Here is a 27381-nt window from a genome sequence, read left to right as displayed (position 1 = left end):
AAAAGAAGTTCACACACAAAGCCACGCCTGCGCGGTGTGCCTTTTCATTACAAGCGAAGTTGCTGCATCTTTTTAGGAAGCTACATGCTTTCTTTCGACACCCAAGGGTCGCATGGTGTCAGGGACGCGCCTAGTCACGGGAACAGTCCGGAGCGCGTTCACGAGGTCGCAAGATCGCGCTTGAACAGTGAAGAGTATCAAACAGCGTGCGGGGATCCAACCTAATGGTTTACATTGGGTCACAACGAGCAGTCAATGATTTGTGCCGAGTGTTTTTTTTCTAGTCCGGCGTTTATTTTGCAAACCTAGTCTATTTTGCACGGGAAGAAACTGACATAGCAAACTCATCTGTATGATCGGGGAGCAGGAGCACACAGTATGGTCCGGGAAACCAGACATTTATGGGTGGGAAATTTACCCGAAAATGTACGAGAGGAGAAAATCATTGAGCACTTCAAGCGGTGAGTAGAAACACTGATGAGCGACGTGTGCGTTTGTGTGTATTTTGTAATATAAGGACGGGTGCGCGGCCAGCATCTCCTCTCTCTCTCTGTTGTGTCACATTTTAGTGAAGTCGGGATGAAGCAGGAGGTTCCCCCTGTAGCAAAGTCCCATTTGGCAACTGTGCTGTCAGCTCACCATAAGCAACAACACTGTGCTGCGTTTCAGCTTAGATATAAGAAAAGAGAAAACGGCCAGCAAGCTTTAACCACACAGCTTTTTTGCCATTTTGACACGGTAACTAACTTGTAGGCCAGGTGATAACTTTACTTTGTCCTTTCATGCTGTGTGGCTGTAGGCTACATTCCCACCAGGTAACCATTTGACTTTTGATCAGCCTACCTCTTCCACCTGGTGACCATAAAAACACATTTAGTCTGTAGTGTAACAGTGTAAACAAACTTCAGCACATCTGAGCAGCTGCTAGCTTTGTCTATTATTGCATTTATCAGGCTGCATTTTTCTGGACAGTGTGTAGCCAGTGTATCACCGTGTGTGTTGTGGTGTTTCACTTGACTCTCTGTGAGTGTCAGGTCACACTGCTCCCAACCAGACCTTTCATGCACAAAGTATGATCGATCACCATATCATGTGCCTGTCTATCAGAGCGCATTGTAGCTGCTGCAGGAGATGAATGATGTCTTAATGCAGAATCTAAATCCAACACAAGTCAGTGAAAAAACCTCAAAGCTGACACGACATCACGCGTCGTCCACGCTGTAACATTGTTGCAGACTGGCTGTGATTGAACAGGGCGCTGTGTTCACTGATGTGCAATATTGTAACGCTGAAGCACTTCTGTCTGCTGTGCGCTCATGAGCACAGACACTGAATATCTTCTGCTACATTATCACAACGTTGCTTTTCCAGCAGAGCCCGCAGCGTGATGATCCGACTGAGGGGGAAAAAAATCAGACAACATATCGATGAATTTGAATTACGGCTGCAGTTTAACTCCATTTACGCTTCACGTTTTTGGGGCTTTTAGGAGGAGACCAAACGCGTGCACCATGTATGGGCTTATAGCTCTTTGTTGTCTTCCTCGGACGGAGAAAAATGTAAATATGATTTTTTTGTGTGTGTGGCTATCACGGTTGTGTGTGCGCGCTCTCGCCTCTCGCTCCTCGGCTGTCAAGGAAATAGCAGCCCGCCTCTCCGTCCATATGTGCTGAAGACCAGACTGCTGAAAAACATCAGTCTACCTATATGAGCAACGCTGCGTGTGTGTGTGCGCGTGTGCGTGCGTGTGTGTGTGTAGGCGTCGCCATATCGGACCCAAAGCTGCTAAATTACCAGCATAAATCATCCATGTCAGTCTGAAACAAATTGTAACCGAATGGCAGTGTGTCGCACAGCACAGCCTACCCCCAACATAGGACTGTGTGAAATATAGAAACAGATTCTATTCATTTCGTACTTTACACTTATTTCTAAATGAACGTTAAATCCAGTGAGTGGATCTGCACATATGTTTTTTCTTGTCTGACTCATGCAGCCGTGCAGGACGCACATTAGTGTGCCGCCTCTAAGCCGTTTTATTTACATTAGCCTGTGCTATGATGTGCGTAACGTTATGTTTTGGGGGGTGGGGGGGTGGTGACTGGCAGCATGTTATTGCAATAGCGGAGGGGAAACTGTGTCGGCGACTCCTTTTTCTAGCATGCTGCCTCAGCTCCGGCGTTAACCCAGAGGTGGTCAGAGCATGCAGGTGCATGACAGTCCGATGTGTGATAGAAGTCATTGAAGATGGGGGACGGGAGAATGAGTAAGCAGTGTGAGCAGCTTTTCTAAAATGGCGTCGGAGGCTCAATGTTGGGAACTGGCATGCCAATAAATTTATGGGCACCCTACTGTCTACTGCCGGACAGCGCAAACGCACTCCCGAAAGATTCTTTTGGGGGGAAACACAACTCACGCAGATGATAGCAGGCTTTGTAATCCTACTGCGCTTGTACATTTAGAGTAATAAGCTTCTCATCAGTCAATGCAACCATCACTTAACGGGGTATTTAGTCATTTACAAGCTTGTTAAGGAAACAATAGAATGGTTGACCTCTTGTACATATTTTCTCCCATTATATCTTAAATGATGCAATTATTTTTCAAGGTGGTAGAATATAGAAATGATATGTTGAATTGCAGCAAAAATAAACATTCTCTGCTTTTTGGTGAAACAGAAAAAGCCATATAGTATGCATAATGCATCTGTTTTCTAAACCCACACACAGCCAATCAGGAAATGTCACGTCTCCTTTATATGCTGCCCATACCTCATCTGTGCACCTTCCAGTCGATAGAAGCGTATGAGACCACCTCCTAGGAAACATGCTAATGTTAGGAAATATATGCATTTATTAACATGCAATGTGCCAAGGTTTGAAGTCCAGTTGCTGGGTTACTGTTGCCTTGAAAGAAAGTACCACAGAGCAGAAAACAAGGGTAGCAAAGTGACCTCCCTCCGCTGCTCAGATACACGCATGCACACAGACACAGACATAAATGAGTTCTGCACTATGTCATTTTTGAAAGATGTCATTATTTGGGAGATTGCTTTTTAATTTAAACTGAAACCCCTGTTTGTAAATCAATAAATACTGGTGCAACATGTTTGCAGTTTCCAACCCATTGATCACCTTTTGTTTCCATTGTTTTCTCTTCAGATATGGACGTGTGGAGAGTGTCAAGGTCCTGCCTAAGCGGGGTTCAGAAGGTGGAGTCGCCGCCTTTGTGGATTTTGTGGACATTAAAAGTGCTCAAAAGGCTCATAATGCTATCAACAAGATGGGGGACAGAGACCTGCGCACTGATTACAATGAACCAGGCACAATTCCTAGTGCCGCCAGAGGGCTGGACGATAGTCTGTCCATAAGCTCTCGTGGCCGGGATGTAACAGGGTTCACAAGGGCGGCAGGGGGGGCTGTGTATGGGCCCCCCACATCGCTCCACAGCAGAGATGGACGCTATGAACGCAGACTAGACGGGTAAGTGGACAAAGTTTCTCTGAAGGCAGGGGGAACCGTGGTTTCTGGTAAACACCTTACCTCCAAGCATCTTTCCACCATCTGTTCATTTACTTGTTTGGGGGTTAAAGAGGAGAAAAAGAGTTCATGCTCAAGATTAAATCTTGTAGGGATCCCCTCTGAAGTCCTCAGAGCGTGGCCAAGCGCTCCTGGATTCATACTTTCAGGTAGACACCAAGATATTCCGTAAATGAAAGCATGCTTTTACACAAGTGTATCCATTACTTAAACTAATAGTCAATAGTGTAAATGGCTGTTGGGGATTATCTTTGTGAGTTTAAACATCTCTGTGAGGTGGATATATCATTTGCGGAAAATACGGGGCAAAGATTGGATATCGTAAAAATTTCCCAGGATTATTGGAGAGAGAGAGGGAGAGAGAGAGAGAGAAAAAGAGAGAGTGGTCCATCGGCCATCCCTGGGATTCCCCTAATCTGGAGTTACGTGCCCTGCCTGGTGGATTAATGTCACCCTTTTTTCCTCATGTAACAAAACAACCAAGAGCACACATTATATGTATAAGACACCATTGTTTGGATTAGTCTAATTTGGTTTTCAATTATTGTGCACACCTCACGGAGGTGTTCACTTCTCTCGTGGGCTGGAGTCATGTGGATAATCTTCACAGGATATTTATTCCCCACTGTTGGATTAACACTGGCCACACATCTAAAGGATATTCTATCATGCTAAAGGTATGGGTTGCTTTCTTGGTTCTTTGTTTTTTTTAATTTTTTTGTTGTTTTATTTGGGATTATGTCTGAGATCAGGGCCTTACAATTTGAGTGCTGGGAGACCTCTACTGGTGATCCAACTCAGTAGAGACAACAAAAACAAGTGAGCAATGACTTTTTTCCCCCCCTTGCCTTATTTTTTTGGAGATTATTTTTACCCTTTAACGACGAGACTCGTAGATCTGCTGAGGATCAACACGGACTATGTTTGGATCGTACAATTCAATGAAGAATGCTGGAAATTGTGACTGGAAAGTTGTGCCATCCTTGCCATTGGAGATAAGCTACCTCATGCCTGTGGATTACCTCATCCTTTCCTGAATGTGGAACTATAACTAAACCTCGGATACAATCACAGACTACAGAACTATGTTGCGCCCATGAACTGCATGTCTCATTGACTCTGTTCAGGTTTGGACTACTGTGCTTGCAAAGGAGAATCACGGATCAACAACTGACATGAACATCCACGAGCTTCAACACTGTTGTGCACGTTCTCCACCCTAGGAATGAATACAGTGCGACTATAAACAAGAGTCTGGATTACCATTAATAGACATAATCTTTATTCTTAATCTGTCATGGCCAGATTTCTCGCCTTTTTCCAAAGGTGTTTGATTACTTTACTGCTGTAAAGTGGAATATGGATGGACTTCACAAATGAAGATACAAGTCTTATTTTTTTTCCATCAGTTTGTCCTCTGGACTCTACTTTCATGTTGGGAAATCAATGGTGCACTATTTACTGAAGATGGACTCCTGGATATCAAGTATTCATTTTAGTGCAATGCAGTTTGTTTTTTGGTTTTGATGGATATATGAACTCAGAGGGACATTTTCCAGCATTCAAAGTATCTTAACCTGGATCCGTACAACGCCGAGTTTGTTTTTCACCGTTTTAAATAAACTGGACACTCCAGCTCGTCTATGCACGTGAGATCCGCTGCCCTGAAGATGAGGATTACATTTTCTAAACGCGAACAATTTTTCTTCAATTTTTTTCCCCTCTCCACTCAACATTTTTGCCCATTTTTGTCTGCTCACAAAGTTCTATCTCCCTAGATTGTATTTGGAATTATAGGTCAAGTTACCACTCTCTCAAAAGGTTGGTATGTCCTGCCCTGTGTATTTTAGCTGTCCTCTCTAACCCCCTAGTTTGAACCCCTGTCTCTCTCCATTTTCCCCACTAACCGAAGTAGCTGGTACATAGACTGTTATTACTGCCTGTATGCCTATATACAGAAATATGTACCTTACTTTGTATTGTTTTCCTTTCTCTTCCTCTCACCTGACCCCACCTTAAGCTCCTATCTCCTGCTCTCCTTACAACCAATAGATCAATATCGCAGCTGTTATTCATGACAAGTGTTCAAAGTAAAATTGCCCATTTTGATATAAAGTACAGTTTAAATGTAACATGATAATTGGGCTGTGGAAACTTGTATTAATGCAGTGCATATTTTTAGTAGTATCATTTGCAAACCGGAAGGAAAAATGTATTATATAAACATCGAAGGTACCTTCTAATTCAAGCTTAGGTAGGTTTTCTATATGTTATAATGTTTTCTTGCAAAAAAAAAAAAAAGTAGCTGGTTAATCGATTATTCAATAAACAGAAAATGAATCAAAATTCCTCATAATAGATTAATCATTCAAGTCTTTATATGACAAAAAGATTCCAATCATCTACTGAATCCAGCTTCTAAAATGTCAGAATTTGCTGCTTTTCTCTGTTAATTTTAAATGAATTATCAGTGATGTTTAGACTATTGGTGGGACAAAACAGGCTATTTTAAAATTCCACATTTGTCTCTGTTATGAAAACATTTTTGTTGTCTAAATGATTGATCACTTAATCAAAAAATGATTTGCATAATCATTGATAAAATGATAATCAGTTATAGCCCCAATATTTTCTTTATTTTCCAGCCTTGAAATTGCAGTTTTAAAATCTGTATTGGAGGACAGTAGAACATAAACACTGTAAAACCTTTCACATGCTGCTGAGGAAGCATTAAATGGGAACAATTTAAAGATTTTTATAGCATTTCACTCTTGTCAGTGATAGGAAAAATGTTGACAGTGATTCACTGAAGCTCCGTGACTGTATTCACGCTCAGGACGTCACAGCTCCGTGTAGGATTGGGCGATAATGACGATAATTATGGTGAGACAGTAGAAATTTGTCAACCACCAGAGATTTTTCTCAACCGTTTAGACTGTGGTGGCTTTCCCTTTAATTTCTGCTTGTTTTAGAACTTTGCAGGGAATGTTGCATATAAATGAACAGAGTTGATTCTGTAAAGTGCAGCACCATTTAAATGAATAACCTTTTATAAATGTTTGTTTTAAATTGAGTTTCCAGTAAATTTACTATGTATTATTATAATTTAATAAGACAATTTTATTTCTATCACCAACCCGAGCTCTATTGTATGGGCCTCAGCCTGCAATGACAACAGGAAGCTCCACAGCTACACCAGTTGGTTTACATGGCAAAAGGATATTTAACGAATCACTTCTTACAATACTCTAAATTTTGAATAAAATGTTTCAGTACGTTTTGTTCCCACATGACTGAACCCCACATGCGTCGCCTTTTTAACATGCTGCTGGAATGCATTCTTTTATAATTATGCTGTTCACGTAATCCCAAAACAGTTGATGTGCTTAGCATGCACCAGGGCAGACTAATAATCAAACACTGATGGAAATTCTGCCAAAAAAAGTCTAACTGAATTATTTTTAAGCTCCATGAATAATGTAGAACCTGTTTTGTGTAAAGTGAAATTGAAGTGAAATTGAAGGCTATTGAACAGTGAGCCTGCGCCACCAAATTAGCATTTTCGAGAGCATCTAGGGGTCAAGGTAATCCATCAATTTCACAGCAGACATCGTTATGCCATAGATGTTATTCATGAATCCTGCACGCACATGATTAAATCGAATAAGCTGAAACAGAATTTGCCCCTGACCCGCTGTATTTGCGTATAGTGCAGTGAAATACAGACATAGTTCTAGTCTCCTAAACCAATTTCTTCTCAACATCAAGCAGAAGATGTGCGTCACATGTGCTCTATTGTTTGTGTGCCCTAATGGCAAAATCTAAATGGAAGACTTCCATTTGTTAGCATTTATTGTTATTATTGTTAGCATCTATAGATTATATCTATGTCCCATGTTTGTATCTGTATAAAACAGTGAAAACCTTAAATCTAGTCAGTAATTGTTATGTGGTGTAGATCTATTTTTACTCAGGTTAAAAACAATCTTACAAGTGACAAAAAATTCGGAAGTAACCACTTCCCCAATTTTTTGTAACTTGTAAGATTTAATGATTTAGTATAAAAGGTTAAGCTTAGGCAATTAATTAAGTCAAAGTCCTCTCAAGTGTGCCAATAAAAAAGGAGTGTGAATATGCGAACACTGTATTGTCAGTTGTAAAGGTCAGGTTGGACATTTTAAGAAACTCATCTTACGGATCATTTACCAAAATGCCATTGAGGACCTCACAGGATGTCATACGTTTGCAGAGAACTGGCAGCAGCCTCCTGTTAGCACCACATGTAACCTCTGCTGGTTGGTTTCTAGGGCTCGGGCCGAGATGAAGGCAGCTTCTTTCACTAACTCGTCTGGATATGGAAATTTACACATTTGGGTCCGTAGACATTCACTGTGAATCATCCCAAAATTGAGTTTTTTGGAAATACGCTGAAACACACTGAAATGCTCCAGCTGTGCCTTTGTGCAAGCAGCAGTTTCTCTATCATCTGGTTAACATATTCCATCCAAAATAAACAATAGAAAATGTCTGGAAACACTAAATTGGGCATCTTTCAAAGCTTTAAAGTACGGGATAGTTAATCATAGAACTATAAACACTACAAAAGGAAGCCAACAAAAATCTGCAATGTGTTGAGAAAAGAAAACCTCACAGTATTCCAGATTCAAAACAAAAAGCGTTGCGCCGTCATTTGCATGACTATGAAGAAAAAACACACCAAAGGCTGCTGCCAATTTCTCTTTATTGAGATTAACAGTTTCACAAGTTCCTCCTTGTTATGAAAGTCTTTGATTTGTACTTACACTTCTGTGTTGATTTAGACATTTTAGCAGTTTTCAAGACGGCTAACAAGCAGGCAAAATCTGGATAAACATCTTTACAAAGATGAAATTATAACATCTCTGATCGTCCAAAGCAACAACAAACCCAGAAGATTTGGATGCTGCTATTAATTATCAGGAAGGAAGATTTTTTTAAATGCCTAAATACAGGGAATCAGATGGATTATTTTTCATGAATTTCCAGATTCCGTCTCATACTTCATATTAAAAGATGAATTCCACTTTGAGAGGAGATGAATCATGTCATTCTGTTTAAAGTTAGTTTACAGTTATAATTTAAGACAGCAGATAGCTGAAAGTCTTGACTGGCAGGAAATGTGAGGGATGTGGTACAGAGGTAGTGAAGGTCTGAAAAGGTTTCAATATTAGAAATAAAAGACTGTTGTCTCTGCCAGATTTAAATCAGGCATGTTGCAGTTACATCATATCAACATTATGATCCAACATTATGATTATCAGCTCTCATCCAACAAGGCGCCTAATAGATTAGTTTGTTTTCTCAACCATGTAAACATCATCTCTGGTTTCAACACTTGATTACCTTTTAGGATTTCCACCAAGAAAAATGTCTCTGATTATACTGACGTATTTATATGAGTAATTTATTCTTTTGTTAAGTAGAAACATGTCACATAGCAAAAGCATGATTCTGTTGTTACGTATTTGAATAGGATCTGCAGTAACACTTTCAAATTGTTTATGCAGATCTAAACTCAGTACAGTTTATTCTTGCGACCTGACATCCATCCAAATACAAATATACAATCTCAAATGTGTTAGTGTAAAAACTGTAAATCTTAATTTCAACAGAAGTACTTCAAGGTTAAAAAAAAAAAAACATTTTAACTAGGGCTGCAACCAATGATTATTTTCATTATCAATCTGTTGATCATTTCCTTGATTAATGGATTAGTTGTTTGGTCTATATAATATCGCAAAATGGAGAAAAATGTTAATCATTGTTTACCTAAACCCAAGATGTTGTTTTTAGATATGTTTTCTCTTGATCAACAGTCAACAACCTGAAGATATTCAGTTTACTGTCATAGAGGACTAAAGAAACCACAAAATATTCACATTTAAGGAGCTGGAATCAGAGGATTTAGAAATGTTCTTCTTAAGAATAACCCCAAAGAGTGAATCTATTATCAAAATAGTTTTTATCGACTAATTGTTGCAGCTCTAATTTTAACAGTCAGAATATTTTCCCCCCACTGAAATCCAACACTGTGTTGAATCTCAACATTTTACCATCCTCTTTATTTCTTGAACTGGACAAGGAATGAAAAAAGGCTCTTTATTAAAAAAAAAAATCCTGTGAGGGTTTGTAACACTTGTTATATTAAACCATATTCCACCCTGTGTTGGAACATCATGACTAATTTGCTGATTTATAATTTGATCTGAATTCAAACAGTGGTAATTGCTGCCCTGTCCTGCTCATTACGGGGAGTTTGGTGATATGACTGCTGTAATGACACAGCAGTCGTATTCCCAAATTAAATTCTGATTGCTTCATTCAGAAAGACGATGTCCTTATTAGCATTGTTTCTAATGTGCGTCTACATAAAAGATCAGAGGAACAAGTGGTGTCAAATTGTGTAACATCATAAACAAAAGGCTTGTCATCAGTCATCTCTAAAACCTTGAACAAAGACCCTCAGATAAATGATAAAACACCTCAAAATAGTTGCTTTTGTTATAGTTGCTAGGCGGTTCAAGAGCAAAATGACTCTACAACCTGTAAAGACATTAATCTTTCATGTAATACTTCTTATTATAAGCCATCTTTGTGCAGCAGGGTCATGCTATATCCTGCAATCATAACATGAAAGAAGCTGCAGATTTCTGTTCTATTAAACACTGAATGCATGCCTTTTGCTAAAAATCTCTTCTGCGTGTCTGTGCTGATATATTTTCAATATAGCGTGTTGCATTTTACAGTAGACTGTATTTAGAGGAAGTCAGTTTAAAACAAAATAAGCTTCCACTTTCTTTAAAGTTGTGTTAACACCTCCAACAAGTTGATTAGAAATGCCCCAAGACCCAACAGCATTTCATTGTAGAAATCTAAAAACCATGAACAGTCTGAGAAAACGTGTAAAACCTGATCTTCAATTGTCTCAACCAGTCAATCATTTACATTTCCTTCTACTTAAGTCTTTAGGCTGGTTAACAATCATTTTTTAAGATGCTTTAAAACTGCCCTTCTCAAAACACTTTAGTGCCCCGTCTTCCCATGTGTCTAATTAAGAAAACCACCAAAGGCACCTGAAAAGTTTGTGTTTCCACTGTGTTGTACTAGCAGCTTTCTTAAACGTTTTAAATGTAACTGTAATGCGATGTTTTTCTTCTTTTCCTGTTTGTTAGGACTGCTGAAAGTCGGGAGCGGGCATACGATCACAGTGCCTACGGACATCATGAGCGTCCTGGTAGCAGTTTCGAACGCCAGCGGCACTATGAAACGGACTATTATCGCGATGCAAGAGAAAGGACTCTAAGCACAGCTGGGAGTGGGTCTGGTACCTCCAGTGGAAGCGGTACAACGGTGTCGGCAGCAGTCGGCGGAACTATCGTTAGCGCTGTTGCTGGCAACACAGTAACAAGTGCAACAGCAGGGGCCACGACAGGAGGAAGTGGAGGGTCTACATCCAGCGGGGTCGGCTTCTACCGCTCCCACAGCAGGAGTCCTTGTCGCTTTGAGACACCAGAGCCTCGTTACGAGTCTCGAGCCAGGGAACCCTTTACTTTGGCCAGTGTAGTTCACAGGGACCTTTACCGGGAGGACAGGGGTCGCCGCGGGGAGCGGTCATACCGCCACAGTCGCAGCCGGTCCCCACACTCAACACATTCGCGAAATCCCTCTCCTCAGAGACTGGCAAGTCAGGCTACCCGTCCTCCACGCTCCCACAGCGGGTCAGGCTCCCACAGCCGCTCCTCCAGTTCAGACTCAGTCAGCAGTACCAGCAGCAGCACCAGTGGCAGGTGAGTTAAGCTCATTTTGCTGTAAAGATTTCCACCTTCACGCATGGCTGTTGTTTACTTTTGTGCATCCCAGTTATAAACGTGAAGACTTTTATTAAAGAGATCTGCACATTGAATCCTACTCAAAGGATCATCTAACAGAATTATACAATACGTTGCTAAATGAAGTCACAAGATTAATGTCCTCTATCTGTCACGTTCTGCTGCTTAAATGCATTCAGGTCACATTGGTACCAGGACCAGAAATATATTTTTGATAAGATTAGTGATTCATTTCTGGTTTCAGAAAATGTGTTCCTTGGTAGAATTGGATTTACTTTGGCTTTCTGTATACAGTAATGTGTAATATTACACATTATTATACACGTAACTTTTTTCGTTGATAATTCTCGAGTTTAATGAATTCAGTTTTAGCCATAATTCCACAGTATGTTATTTGGATACTGTTTCTGAGATAATTGTTATCAGCTTTCACAGTTTCCTTCAGATTTAACAAAAATGTGTTCATGTGGAAGGTAATGCAAATTGATTTCCATATGGAGAAATGAAAGAACAGTTTCTCCTACATATATTTTATCAGCTGTACTGGCTCAATTGAATCCTGCTGCAGTTTTTCTTTTTCAAAACACCAGTTTTGCCAACTGCAAGCTAAGCCTTGCATGTGCATTTCATTTCCGTCACTGGTTAGCGAGAATTCTATTTAGAACTCTTTGTTGCTCAACATCCCTTAATGCAGAAACTGTGGTTTATGACCTTAAGCATTTCAAGAAATCATATCTCCTAATACCGTAATTATATCTGTGTCTTCAGCAGATAAGTGTATCATTTTTCTCAAGGACAATCAAAACGTTTAAAGGACTACATTTTGTGGCAATTTTAGATTAAAACTGTGGTAGACGGGTTTACAGATGGTTCACCAGGACAACCTCTCATTTATCATAGTCATAAAAACAGTGTTACAAAACAACCAACACACCCAGCATTATGGACCAATGTCACCTTCATTGTAAGAACCGAGTTAGAGATGACTGCTGCAATGATAGGTTTGCTTTTTCTGTTTTCACCACTTGAACATACCTCAATGCTCCACCCAGCATGTGACATGAAAGTATGTGCATTTGAGAAAAATTATATTTGATTGTTTTCAGTCAGCTGCAAGATCATTTTTAATTGAGTAATTCACAGGCACAGCACACGTTGTACAGTGATAATAAATGTATAAACCTATGAAGCAGTGTGAAGTGTGCAGAGATCCGGGTCCATTTGTACGATCAATAGTGAATTTTTCAAACGAGAGATTCGTTTTTTACAAGGTTGTTGGCTGAGTAATAAATTGCTGGCAGGAATAATGTGAGCCAGGAAATAGTTGCTTGTGATTTGCTGTAATGACACACCTTTTGTGTTACTAAGAATTGATTTACTACCACTGATCAAACTTTGGATTAAGATGGTTAAGGTTCATTTGTTACCTTTTTGAAGTTTAGAAATATGGTGAAGCGGTAAGGGCTTTTAAACAAAAATATAGGTAGCTAATAAAGTCTCATACACCATAACCTTTGGAAGATTCATGTCCATACAAAAACCATAAGTGATATAATTGCACTGGATGTGTCTTCAGTTTTGTTATGTCCCTGCTCTGTTTTGCATTTGACATGCTATGTTGGACATTTTTCTGCTTTGTTGATTGTTTTTTTTTTTTGTTGTAATGACAATTGTGTCTAATTTCTTGTAAAAGAAATTGTTTTGCCTCATATTAGTTGAGTTGGGAGGTTGTTGCATAAATGACAAAACAGCTGGAATTATCAAATGCAAATGAGATCTGCAGGTTTGAAAAGGCAGCATGGTTCGTCCATGGTTCGTGTTATCTACTCCGCCTCACCCCTCTCCAGTCGCTTCTTTTTTTGTTTAACTGCATCACCTTTGGACACAGCAGAGTCTACAGCTCTGAACGACACATAGCGACACATGTGGTTTGACGAGGTAGTGCTTTAGGGGGGAATTTCAGGAGACGGCTGGTATATTTTTCTCACTGCCTACCTCTGTGTATGGGTAATGGCTCCCCCCCTCCGTGAGATCCAGTTGGAACTGGAAATTTCTGGCCAGTGCTGGCTGCCTGCCCACTCCCACAGGCCGGGCTCCGTCAGCAGCACTTCCGGGAGTGTCTGAGCACAGGAGGAGAAAGTGAGAAGGAAACAAACAGCAGAGGGCCTAGAAAGCTGAGACAGCCATGGGAATGGTTTGAGAAAAAAGGTGTATGAGGCAGCCGTGGATTTGCCACCGTAAATCAATCTTTACTACTGATGCACCACATTAATAAGAATTTGGGGAAAAGGAGCTGTTTTTTGCTGTTTTTCTCTCCCTCCTTTGAGAGAAATTACGGTGTAGCCTACAGCACATATTATACAATCTATTAATGATTTCTCAGAAGAAAAACATTCAGCTCTGCCTCCTATAGAGAGGCACTGCATGATGATAAATCTCCCTTTACGGTTTTTAAAATTTTATTCACAGCATGCATAATATATCGCATCAATTTCTGATCTTGTTGAAATAAAATAAAAAATATCTGCAACAGTCATAGTATCACAAGTTAACCACATTTTATTATACATGGTAGAGATAAAACTGTGAGGCTTACAACAACATCTAAATCCATGTTCCTCTTTTGCTACAGTGATTCTAGCAGTAGTTCAAGTGATGACTCCCCAGCACGTTCAGTGCAGTCTGCTGCTGTTCCTGCACCCTCAGCACTTCCTTTATCATCCCTTGACAAGGATGAACCACGTAAAAGCTTTGGCATCAAGGTCCAAAACCTTCCTGTTCGCTCCACAGGTTAGTTGTAAAGTGTAGTATGTGTGAACAAAGAGCTTCACTAAATAGTGGTTTATATTTCTGTAAGTCCCTCATATACTGACACATTTTAATAGAAATAATTACCAGTATGCATACCTAATAAAACATTTGCTCTGCTTACTACAGATACAAGTCTCAAGGATGGTTTATTTCATGAATTTAAAAAACATGGAAAAGTCACATCTGTACAAATCCACGGAGCATCAGAGGAGCGCTATGGACTTGTCTTTTTCCGGCAGCAAGAAGACCAAGAGAAAGCACTGGGGTCATCAAAGGGGAAGCTTTTTTTTGGGATGCAAATCGAAGTCACAGCCTGGAATGGCCCCGGTAAGCACTGATCTTTAACGATATTGCAGCAAGAACATGATTATTGGCAACATGCACAAGATTACAATCAACACTAATTTTTCAGAGACAGAAAGTGAGAATGAGTTTCGGCCCTTGGATGAGAGGATAGACGAGTTTCACCCAAAGGCCACACGGACATTATTCATTGGAAACCTGGAGAAGACCACCACTTACCATGATCTGCTTAATATCTTTCAACGCTTCGGAGAAATAGTGGTAGGTGAATGTTATGTGATGGATGAAAATAGGCTGTATGCCTATTACCATGCTTCACAGTTTAAGATGATCATGCTTACTAACAGCATATTTCTGTTTCATTACATCCACAAAGGATATTGACATTAAGAAGGTGAATGGAGCCCCGCAGTATGCTTTTCTACAGTACTGCGACATTGCTAGTGTCTGTAAGGCTATAAAGAAGATGGATGGCGAGTACCTTGGCAACAATAGACTAAAGGTGAGAATTATAAATTTAATTTAATTCTTAATCTTGTCTTTACACCACCACAGTACTCCTCCACAACTGTACTCAATATTATTTATGAGCACTTAATTATTTATAAGCTAAGTTGTACGATGTCTGATAAGATAATTGCAGTATGACATTTTTTCCTGGCTTTTTCAGCTGGGCTTTGGAAAGAGTATGCCTACAACTTGTGTTTGGTTGGATGGATTAGCATCAAACACAACGGAGCAGTTTCTTACCCGTCATTTCTGCCGCTATGGACATGTTGTCAAGGTAAGTCTGTGTTCTTTCCCTCTCGTAGTTTACTTTCTGGCCTCCCTCCTATTGTTTACTTTCTGGCACCTTGGGACTCTATTTTCTCTGTCTTCCGTAGGTTGTATTTGACAGAATGAAAGGAATGGCCCTTATCCTGTATAACAACATTGAATATGCACAAGCCGCTGTCAAGGACACAAAGGGATGGAAGATAGGGGGCAGTAAAATCAAGGTATGTGAAATTTTGCCCTGTAATGTTATGTTTTTTAATGCCTGGCAGGCTGTAGGAATTGTAACTTACCCTTCTGTTGTTTTTTTTTCTCAGGTGGACTTTGCTAATCAGGAAAGTCAGATGGCTTTCTATCGTTCAATGCAGGCATCTGGACAAGATATTCGAGATTTTTATGACCTTCTTTCTGAAAGAAGGTTTGTTTAGTTTGATCAAGAGATCATTTTACCTGAACACTGTCTAATATCAAACGTAATATTGATGCAAAAGTATGATGAAATTATAGCTTGATTTTTTGGGTTTGTGTCTTGGCAGGGAGGATCGACGAACTCAATATGAGTTTCAAGCAGAAAGACAATATTATGAAAATGTACGACAACCAGGAACCTATACAGAAGATCCACGTCGTAAATACCCTGGAAGAAGTCGGGAGTTCTACACTGAATGGGACCCATATCAGGGAGATTACTATGATCCACAATACTTTGAAGACCCCCGGGAATATCGTGAATACAGAGCTGACCCTTACGAACAGGACATTCGCAAATACAGCTATTTACAACGGGAACGTGAAAGAGAGAGGGAGCGCTTTGAAACAGATCGTGGACGTGATCATGGGAGGAGGACCATTGAGCGTAGCCAAAGCCCATCTCACATTGCCCCTCGTCGTCCTGCTAGCCCCACTGCATCTCCTTCACTCTCTGAGAGAATACCAAGTGACTCAGACCGCAGAGTCTGTTGTCGATCATCTGAAAGAAGCGGTAGTTGCAGTTCAATATCCCCACCCAGATTTGAAAAACTTGAAAAGGCACGCACTGAAAGGTATAATAAAACTGACAAACTTGAAAAGGATCGAGTTTTTGACGTTGAAAGAGGGAATTTGATTGAAAAGGAGAAGCGGGCTGGACGTAAAGATCGAGGGGACAAGGACAAAAGTGAGAAACGGCTTAAGAAACTCAAAGTTGCATCACCTATTATCCAACCATGTGAGACAGAACCTGAGCTTGAAAGAGATGTTAGCCCTGAGTCTGCCCTTCGAACTAAAAACTGTAAAATTCCAAAGGAAAGCTTGAGCAAAGGAAGGCTAGACCTTCTACCTTGTGTGGTGCAGTTAACACGTGTTAAAGAAAAAGAAGGAAAATTGATTGGTCATTCTGTCCAAGAAAAACAAATACCAAGGGTGGGGAGTGACAGTCCTAGACTGGCCTCACCTTCAGCTGACCAGAGGAGTCCTCCTTTCCGTGCAGAACCATCAAAAGTTGATATCTCCAAGCATGGAAAGGTGCCCAGAGAGAAAAATATGCACAGTTTAGTGGAGGTTATTGACAAGGATGCTAAAATCAAATCCAAAAAGCATGGAAAATCTGAATTGGGATTTGACAGTGGTATTTCTGTGGATATTGACCGTTTAGCTGCAAGGAAAAGGCGTTTTGAAGACTCTGGGAAAACTGATCGACAGAAGAGAACTATCGAGGAGGACCTTGCTCGACCTGGACTTCACAAACTATGGAACAATTCAAAGGAGGCAGACTTGGATAAGAACCTTTTGATAAAAGGGATGCATAAAAAGGAGCACCACAAGGACAAATGTGTCCGGATGGTTTCAGTTAATAGTCCTAAAGATGGACGAGACTGTGAAAGCAACTCAGTAGGCATTTCCCTGGAGAGGCAGGCACGACTAGGGGAAGTGCCGGAAGACTCTACTGATCATTTAGACTCTCCCTACCTAAAAATGGATTTAGAGAGCTCAAAAAGTGAAAACAGCTCCAGTCTCACCAAGATGTCAGATGATGGCAGCCTTGATTTGGATGAATTTAAAGAACAACAGAAACAGGTTTCGTCTGAAAATGAACAAGGTAGAGGGAAGTGCAGAGACTCGGATGATGGAGATGAACAGTTTGTGCACATTGACCAGACTAATATTTGCACAAAACAAATTGAACAGAGTCGATGGCTGCGACCCAAGCTTGGCGATCCTGATAAGTTAGTGAAATTTGAAAACCCACCCAGTAATGAGACTCGTGACTATGAAAAGGATTATATCTTGCATGATGTTGCAAAACCAGTTCAGGATATGGCCAATGACGACTTCTCTTCCTGTAAACGAAAGAAATTAGAGAGTTTTGACTTTGAAATAGTCAGTGCAAAAAGAGAGCGCAACTTTTCAAGTTCCCAAAAGTTACATGAGGACATTTATCAGAGTATAACATCCTCAATAGCTGCTGGTCACTTTTCTGCAAATGAAGAAGATGAAACTGCCCAGATTTCTGTGTCAGTTATAAACAAAGAGAGAAAATCTTCTCCAATGACGGACAGTAAATTTTCACACACAGAGTCATTGAAAAACAGTTTGGGCCTGACAGCTAGACATTTTCAGTCTCCTGACACTGATCTCCCAAAGCTTAAGACAACCTTGCTTGGTTGTAATGAGGAGTTAATGCAGCGTTGGGAAAGAAGGATCAAGTCTGATTCACTTAGAATGGAAATGACTTTCCCAGGTGATATTACAAAACGTGAAAGCCTACACAAACGCCTTGGACAGGATTTGGAACCTGGAGAAGTACAGTCTGATTCAGATGATGATGGAGAAAACAAACACATCTCTCCCAAATCCAATAGTTCCTTGTCTTATATCCTCAGGGAGCGTGACGAGAGGATGACAGACCTGAAACTTACTGGTTCCTTGGAGAAGAACAAGTTTTATTCTTTTGCTTTGGATAAAACTATAACCCCTGATACAAAAGCACTCCTTGAAAGAGCAAAGACACTGTATTCTTCCAGGGAAGATAATTGGTCTTTTCTTCCCTCATGCTTTCCAACCTCCCACAGCTGTTCAGATAAGGACAAGGTAGAACTAGCACCTCGACCCATCCCCTCTTGGTATATGAAAAAGAAAAAGATTCGCACTGACTCTGATGAAAAGCTGCATGATAAAAAGGAGCAACTTAAGCCTCAGGACCAAGAGCGTCAAGAACTGTTTGCCTCTCGCTTCCTGCACAGCTCAATCTTTGAACAGGATTCTCGTCGTTTGCAGCATCTTGAACGTAAAGACCAAGATTTAGAAACTGGAGTTGCTAGGCCTTTCACTAAGCCAGGTGTTGCTGAGGTACAGCCTGAATCTGGAGGAGGTGATGTTCCACAAGAGCCCATAGTACTTTTCCATAGTCGTTTTTTGGAGCTGCAACAACAAAAGGACAAGGACCTGCCCTCACCTTATCCTGAGAATGACTCAGTAGTGGTGGAGATTAAACGAGATGAAGTGGAGAATTGTGGTGATGTGCTATCTGATAAGGTGTCTGACCCAGTACTGAAGGCTGATGAAAAATCACCCAGTCCTCCATTAACCTTGTCAGTTTCTCCATGTGTTACTTTCCCTAAAGAAATGTCTCCACCTGTAAAGAAAGAAGTTTTAACTCCATCTTCAGATCAACCTGTGTCATTTATGAAAGAAGAAAAAGGGGAAATTTTTGATGTGTCCCCATCTCATACTCTTCCTATGGAAGATTTCAAACTAGTTGCCCCCAAGCTATCAATAACCCCTCAACTCATCATTTCAGAGCCAGAAAATGAAACCGAATCAAAAGTAGAGTTAACTGAACCCAAAGTAAAAATTGTAGATGGTTTGGCTGTGGAACAAAAACCTCTTGTGGAAGATAAGCCTCCTACCCCTGGTGCTTCACTTGGTGGTTTTGAGAAGCAGACTGCAGAATTTACCTACTCTGACTACACAAATCTTGAAGAAAAATCTGAAATCATTACGACAGAACCTAAAATAGAAGATCAGGAAACAAAACACTTTGAAGAATCTCAGAAAACCGAGACAGATAGTGAACCATGTATGCAAGAGCAGGAGGCTGAAATTAAACCAATACCAAACCGCAGACAGCCCAAGAGTAAACGGGCAAAACCACTGTCAGTATTACGTACTTCACAATCTTCCCCAATTGCTGCCACAGAGAAACCTGCAACACGAAAGAGTGAACGGATTGACAGAGAGAAACTCAAAAGGGCGTCATCTCCTCGAGCAGAAGGACCAAAAACATCATTGGAGACTAAAACCACATCCAAGTCACCAATTCATGCATCAGATTCTGAACAAAACCTTGAGTCAAGTTTAATCCATGGGAGAACACGTCGCAGGAATGTCAGATCAGTCTATGCCACGCTTCATGAAGGAGACCAAGCTGGCAAAGAGGTAGTCGAGTCATCACGCTCAATGCGCAAACGTGGTGCTGATAAAGAACCAGTACAGCAAGATGTTCAAATTACATCTACCATTACTAGGCGAGGGCGCCCACCTAAGAGAGGCATCAAACGAGGTGAGGATGTATCACCAGTAAAAGGGGATCAGCAGAAAATGACGGACGAAGACACAGAGATCAGAGAAAACTCAACCTCTGTGGAAGTTGTGAAAGTCTCTGAGGGATGGCGTTCCCCACGCACCCAGAAAGTACAACAAACACAACTGACTTCAACTGCCCCAGCTAACAAGAAAACAAACAGAATAGACAAACAGTCTGGGAGCACTACGGTGCTACCTGAACAAGCTGAACTGGCGTGTCATGATGAGTCAGAGCTTAAGCCTAACGTTGATTCTGATCTGTATGGGAAGTTAGCAGAAAACACAGAAAATGCAATCTCACCAGTACACAGAAAGGAAAAAGACTCTGGTGAAATCAAATCTGCTGAAGGAGATAATGAAAATACAGACACTAGCCCCACTAGCCCCACTAGCCCCATTGACAGACAACAGCCTGAGAAGAGTGTCAAAATGAAATCACCAAGGTTTAAAAGAAATACCAAGCAGGTCACTGAAGATAAGTCACACAGCTTAAGAAATCTTGAGATCCGTGTAAGCGTTGATGATGTAAAAGGTTTACTTCGTTCTAGAGGACAATGACCCCGAGTCATTTGAAGTTCCTAGTATTACAAAAACCAAGACAGTGGTACAAGAGGATGAGGAAACAAAGATGATAGATTTTCCAAAAGAATCAAAAGAGCCTGCAGCACAGGAAACGGAAGACACGCTTATCAGAACCTGAAGTTCCAGCTGATCCAGTCGCTGCCCTCTTAGCACGGCAGATGGAGCTAGAGCAAGCAGTTGAAAATATTGCCAAACTTACAGTTGAGCAACCTCCTCGGCCCTACAAGGATCCCCCTACAGAGCCACCTGCTGTATTGCCTCCTGTTGTAGTGGAGCCAGAGAGTGAGGTTGAGAGGAAAAGAGAGCTAATCCAGCAAGCGAAACTGAACTTGCAGCTGCTATTGATTCCATCACAGCTGAAGAAATGTGTGCAGATGCAGATCCATTCCCAGCTGCTCCTACTTACAATGCTCTCATTCCTACCCCTGACTCTGTGATATCCCCCTCCTCAAATGAAATCATGGAACCTGAAACACACATGGTGATCAACAATATTCTTGCTGCAGACTCAGATGATAGTCCCCTCTCACTCAGCCCAAAGGGTCTAATGGCAGAGTCTAAGGCAGCTGAGGACCCCCCTCTTCTTGAAACACCCAAGAAAACAGGCAAACTTCGAGCCAAAACCCCGAAGAAGTCAAGAAGTCGCAAAGGTGCAGCTAACAAGAAAGGGGATACGACTGAAGAAGTTTCACATCCAGAGCCTTCTCCAGTTAAGTTACCTGAGTCAATCCCAGAGGACCCAGAAACCATTAATTCGAAAGCAGTTACTGTTACAGCTGGGGCAACTGCAGCAGCCTCTGTGGTCACTGCTGTTGCAACATGTAGGCGTGACGTTACAAGTGCTATAACTGTAGACACGCCCAAAGAAGCTGAACAGCCTGAAGTTGAACAGCCTGTACCCAAAGAATCTGCCTTTCATTCAGGCACAAGCAATATCTCCAGTTGTAAAAAGCATCCACACGCAGCAGAGCCATCTACCCCTCATCTCGCTCCTGCTCATGCCCGCCCACAGCCTGTGTCCCAGTTCAGTGTACCCCTGCTGCGACCTGCCAAAATGCAACTTTCACCAGACTGGCCTCCTAGATCTGAAGAAAGTAGAATCTATGTTGCTCCTTCATGTCATGTCACAGTGGTAACTCCTTCTGTGCCAGCATCGACTGCACTTGGAAACCCCTCAACAAACCCCCCAATGCCTCCTGACACCAAGGCCTCAGATATTGACCCTAGTTCCAGTACCTTAAGAAAAATCCTAATGGAACCTAAATATGTGTCTGCATCAAACAGCAATTCTATACCCACTACTATGGTGACATCTGCACTGTCAGATCCTTCACGGATGTCAGAGAATGAAAATCCTTCTGATACTGTGGGTTCAAGGCAGTTACATCATGAAGAAAGACCACCTTTACCCCCCCAGCCCATATACCACAAACCTTCTCCACTGACAGAGTCCCAGCAGAACTGTGGAGAGAAGACCCAGCATGCAATTATTTCTCCTGCTACCTCAGTAATAAGTCGTATTCCAATACCTTATGATACAGAGGAAACTCCACGAATTTCCCTAAGCAACCGCAGCATTGGCCTGTCTATTCCCAAGCAGAAATTTAGATCAAACTCTAATGAGAATAATCGCTACCATGGCATGGATGTAGTTGAAGATGGGACTAGAGGGCGCTCTGTTGTTGAGACCACTCCTTACAGTGCAGGCTCCAGTCGTGGCCTAAGGGTCAATACCTCAGAGGGCGTTGTTGTTCTGAGTTATTCGGGTCAGAAAACAGAAGGACCTCACAGGATGAGAGCCAAAATTAGTCAAATTCCTCAAGCGAGTGCTGGTGATATAGAGTTTCAGCAATCTGTGTCCAAATCTCAGATAAAGCAAGACCCACTCATAACTTCATCCCAGTCTCCTGGCCCAAAAGTAGCCCCAGGTCCAGCTTATGGGCATGCAGGGGTTCTCTTGACTGGCCAGTCCTATAACACTCAACCTGTCATTTCCAGTACCAAGCAGGAAAGTCTTGGGTGTGACAAATCCGAAGCTCCATATCATACATCGTCCCAAGGTGGCGTGGTTAAGATGTACCAACAGCCAGTTAGTTCTCCTCAAGTTTTAATGTACAACCAAGCTGTGATACAGCAGCAGCATGTCAAGAGAGGACTGGGGACAGAACCTCTACAAAAAAAGATGGATATTAGCAAAGCTGTTCAGCAGTCTAACCTCAGTCCGGTCTTGAGTCAACACCACCCATCACTATCTGGAACCCGCATGAGCCCCAGCCCTGGCATCCCAACTGATCGGCTAGCTTTACACCTAAAACAAGAACCCCAGTCTCCACGGACAGCTGTTCACTCCCCTTCACCCTTTGTCAAAGCATGTCCTCCAAGCAGTTCTCCTATAGGAACCTCTGTCGTTCTGGGTCATGGCATGCCTCCACTATCTACATATCATTCGAGTATGCATCACCCGCAATCAGAACAGTCCTCTGTCATAATTCAACCTCACAGTGTCACTCAGTCAATGGCTCACGAAGCCAGGATGAACACCCCACCAATGTCCGGGATAAACTATGGAAGGAGAAGTGACTCTTTGTCTTCTCCCCACCCAGGGACTGCACAGCGCTCAAACACGCCACAGCCAAATGTCATCCGAGATCTGGTACTGCAGTCTCATTCAAGTCCCCAGGGGTCAGTATCAGGTAGTGGTGGTGGCAGCATTGTAAATGAAGATGACCCCAGACACTTTAACCAAGGCCTTAGTAGACCCTCAGTGCCACAGCTCCAATCAGATGTGATGATGATTCATAGTGATCACAGAGGACTTCACCCACGCATGGAGCAGTATAGAGACATGCACCAGCGTATCCTCATGCACCAGCAACTGGGAGAGCATGCTGCTGCAGATGCAAGACAGTCACGCTCCTCAGAAACTGGGACAACTTCTTCAAGCAACATCTCTGGGCCTTCAAAGAGTCCTATAGTGGGGAAGAACATGGACCTTTCGGCAAAAGAATCCCTCAAACCACTAGAAGGAAAGCTGATACATCCACCCTCCAATGAAAGTAGAATCAGGGGAGTCCACGCTTCTAGTCCTGTCATGGTGTCTCCACATGCTCATGGGGTTCAGCTGATGCATTCAGGAGGTGCAGGCTCCTTTCCAGTTTATCGCGATATGCGGGGCTTCCCATCCCAGTATCCTGGACATCCTTCATCGGGACACAACCTGGCTAACCAAGGCATTACATCCTCACAGGTCATTTGAAATACTTTTATTATCTGTGACTGTGCACAAGTATTTCAGCATTGTATATTATGTATTGTGTAATTTCATTTCCAAGTTTTAACTTTAACTTTAACTTGATATGTACTTTCTTAATCAGATGCCTCCAGAGCCTGATATGGGTCACAGAGGTAAAATGTCTCAGTCAGGAGGAGGAAGTGATCCCAAGCCTGAGAGTTCCCATCTTCGCCATGCTACCTCTTCAGACCTCTCGCACATGTCTCGAATACCAGGGGATAGAGTCTCACCATCATACCAGTCTCCCATGACATCCCCAATGGGTCTTACTCACAAGCCAGATCTATCTCTACAGAAAGGTCCTCCAGCCTTCTTGCCAACACCTCTGCCAGCAGTACCCCTATCAAGTTCATTGCAGCCACGGCCTGATGCTAAGCTGGAACATTCAGGACATCGTTCTATTGACACGGTGCAGCTTTTGACGGTAGGAAGACAGAGTGACCAGAAATATCATGATGAATCCATCATACATATAATTGACACTACCAAAGAGGAAAATATGTTTAAATACCCATTTCTGTTGTCTTTTTACAGAAATATCCTATTGTATGGCAAGGCATGTTGGCACTGAAGAACGACCAGGCTGCTGTCCAGTTGCACTTTGTTTCTGGCAACACCATACTGGCCCAGCGCTCCCTGCCACCCACAGAGGGAGGTCCTCTTCTCCGCATTGTCCAGAGGATGAGGCTTGAGGGTACCCAGTTGGACAGTGTGGCACGCAGAATGACTGTGAGTATTTTGGTTTTTATTACGGGGTGGTTGTGGCTCAGTAACCCTAACCTTCGTCCACCAATTGGAACATTGGCGGTTCAATTCCAGTCCACATGTCGATGTGTCCTTGGGCAAGTTACTTAACCCCAAATTGCTCCCATTTGTGTGTCAACAGTGCTTTGAGTGCTCATAACGACTAGAAAAGCGCTATATAAGTACAGTCCATTTACCATTTCCTCTGAAAATCAAGTTCTAAACTTTGTGTTAATGTATTTATTGACTAATTAAGTGTGATTTCATTGCAAATTCATGAATTTTGCTCAATAACTTGACAAACACAAAAATAATGCATTTATCTTAATTTCTGCTTTACATTTACATTTATGGTAAATACTTTTCATTCATGGCAGGTGGAGAATGACTACTGTTTGCTTCTGGCTCTACCCTGTGGTCGAGATCAAGAAGATGTCCATGGTCAAACCCAAGCCTTGAAAAGTGGCTTCATCACTTACCTGCAAGCCAAACAGGCAGCTGGCATCATCAATGTGCCCAACCCTGGCTCCAATCAGGTCAGTGGTCATTAAAAACTTTTCTGCTTTACCTATTGTATCTTATAGTGTGTCTTATAATGAAATGTAACGATTTTGTTCCCTCTCTCATCATGTTATTTTCATTTTTGGATTTACAGCCAGCTTATGTGGTGCAAATTTTCCCACCGTGTGAATTCTCGGAGAGCCACCTTTCGCGCCTGGCCCCAGACCTTCTCAACAGCATCTCCAGCATTTCCCCTCACCTCATGATTGTCATTGCCTCTGTTTAATTACCTCCATTTTTTCCTGAACAAAGCCAACACCAGCCCTTTTGAACTTGTCCAGTTTTGTAAACTGGAATTGCCTCATATTTTTATGAGTTTGACTAAAATTTTAATTAGCATGCACTCAACTTTTCTCCTTCACTTCACCAAGTCCTTAAGTCACCCAATGACAATGAATTCCAAAAACGATACCTTTTATGGAAAGGATATGAAGGGTCGTATGGGATTTTTGATGACCATTTCTTGCTCATTTCATTTTTGCCATTTTTTGGAGGTGTTGTGCATAGCCTTTTCTAATTCATATCATTCATAAAGCTATGGATTGAGACCTTCCTATGGGATATTTTTTACCTTCATAAAAGTGATTGTGATGTTTTGTTTTGTTTTTTTTCTAAAGAGAAATGATGTGATAAGTCATTGCACTATGTTAAGGAAAAAATTGTGAACTCTGTACAGATTTGAGTATAAAATGATACATGTTATGGATTACTCTCGTGATCAGCCATGCTTGCGCAAGATAAAAGAAAATCATTGCCTGGAAAATGATCGAATGATCATTTCAGCCTGTTATACTGCTTTTGCTCCTTTGCCGTCAGCCAACTTCTACTTCATTTCCGGACTCAACTCTCCATCCCGAAGTGTTCCCTGCCCCAGGAACTCGAGAGGGGACGTTAAGAGTTGTACAGTTTACACTCAATGCCTCAACAGGGGACTATAAAAAATATTTAATTTGTTTATTTTTGTTTGCACCTTCTTTAAGCTTAAGGGTATTGTGGACAATTGTGAAACTGTAAATATTATAAATATTTAAAGACTGAAGCAATGTGGAGAGACCAAGTGAACTATTTCACAAGACAGATCATCAAATCTCAATGTTTTCTTTCTTTCTTTGGGCAGGGGCAAAAAGGGGAATGATGGGAAGGATCTGTGCAGGATCCAGGAGTGATCTTCTCAAAAAAATATTTTTTAAATTGATTCTGTGCCAAAATGTCTTTTGCAAATGCTCAACCCACGCAATGTATGTAAGACAAAAATTGATCAGAACCTATTTTCATATGTGATTTTGTATTTTGCCACTTGGAGGGCAGACTTGATTCCTTTTTTTTTCTTTCTTTTTTGGTATTGTTCATCAATCCGACTCTGTTACTACAGTGCTTTTACATTATGAAATTGTATCCTCATTTTGAAGGAACCATTGTATTGTAAGGGTTGCATTTCTGTTTGTAGTCCTGTTTTCCTTACCCCTGATGTGGTCCTCTACTGCCCCCTGCTGTCTGAAAGTCATTCTTGCATATTAAGGACTACATCCTGATGTCATTTAAGCCGTGACTTCATAACAGATGTGCTATAGCATGCTTTATTTTGAAATTTTAAAGGGTAATCATAAAGGCAATGAATGTGACTTGAACTTGACATCATGCCGCTAATGGATGTGCTGATCATCTGTCTCCACCCCCCCCCCCCTTAAATGTCTCCTTGAGCCAAGCTGTAAATACTAATGTCCTTAATCTGTGCTCTTGTGTATTTTTCCCCTTTATAATTGTCTTTCTTCAGGGTCCTTATTTTTGTTTTGTGCAACAAAACAAAGCAGTCTGAAAGAGACAGGAGATGAGGTGTGTGAAACCGATGCTGAAAGTAAACCATGCTTGTCAGTTTTGTGGTGTAAATAATTCTATGACTGCAAGCTGAATACTCTCATGGTTATGTTGAAGGCACTTATAATTTTTGATAAACAAATGAGAAGAAAATACACCAAAAAAACAAACAAAACAAAACTTAAAACGGTGATTAATATGAAAACTGTCTTTTGATCAATCTTCATTTTGAGTGTATTTTGCTGTTCCTCCATGAGGACATTTTAAACTGTAAAATAAATGGTTGTTTAACTTACTTCTGAAGATCATTAAATGGTCCGTCACTCTGGGTTTGTGTTTTGTGACTTGCTTTCAGAAACTGTTGATGCACAGACTTGATGCAGATAAAAGGATACTGAATCTTAACTGTGGGTTATGAAAAAATAGACTGCAACCCACAATCTGCTTAAAGCTTCATGCCTCTGTAGCGTGTTGCAACACCTATCAAGAGTTGCAGTAGTTCAAACAGTGGAAAATCCATGTTATATCG

General features: G+C 41.4%; 1 protein-coding gene across 1 annotated transcript; it reads left to right on the top strand.

Annotated features, from left to right (window-relative positions):
* spen (spen family transcriptional repressor) lies at positions 1 to 27170 on the top strand. The gene is given in 18 exon segments (XM_062426581.1): positions 1 to 461; positions 3162 to 3482; positions 10751 to 11365; positions 14040 to 14197; positions 14345 to 14545; positions 14631 to 14782; positions 14898 to 15023; positions 15192 to 15305; positions 15406 to 15519; positions 15613 to 15713; positions 15832 to 20404; positions 20406 to 20543; positions 20545 to 20728; positions 20731 to 23687; positions 23815 to 24156; positions 24267 to 24461; positions 24854 to 25012; positions 25132 to 27170. Coding segments are annotated over 18 exon segments (10665 nt in total). The 5' UTR covers positions 1 to 378; the 3' UTR covers positions 25264 to 27170.
* Positions 27171 to 27381: the final 211 nt, after the last annotated feature.

This window comes from Scomber scombrus, chromosome 10, assembly GCF_963691925.1.
Source record: "Scomber scombrus chromosome 10, fScoSco1.1, whole genome shotgun sequence".
In the NCBI taxonomy this organism is placed as follows: domain Eukaryota; kingdom Metazoa; phylum Chordata; class Actinopteri; order Scombriformes; family Scombridae; genus Scomber; species Scomber scombrus.
Note: the sequence above shows the minus strand (reverse complement) of the source record. Positions and strands in the feature narration are given on the sequence as shown.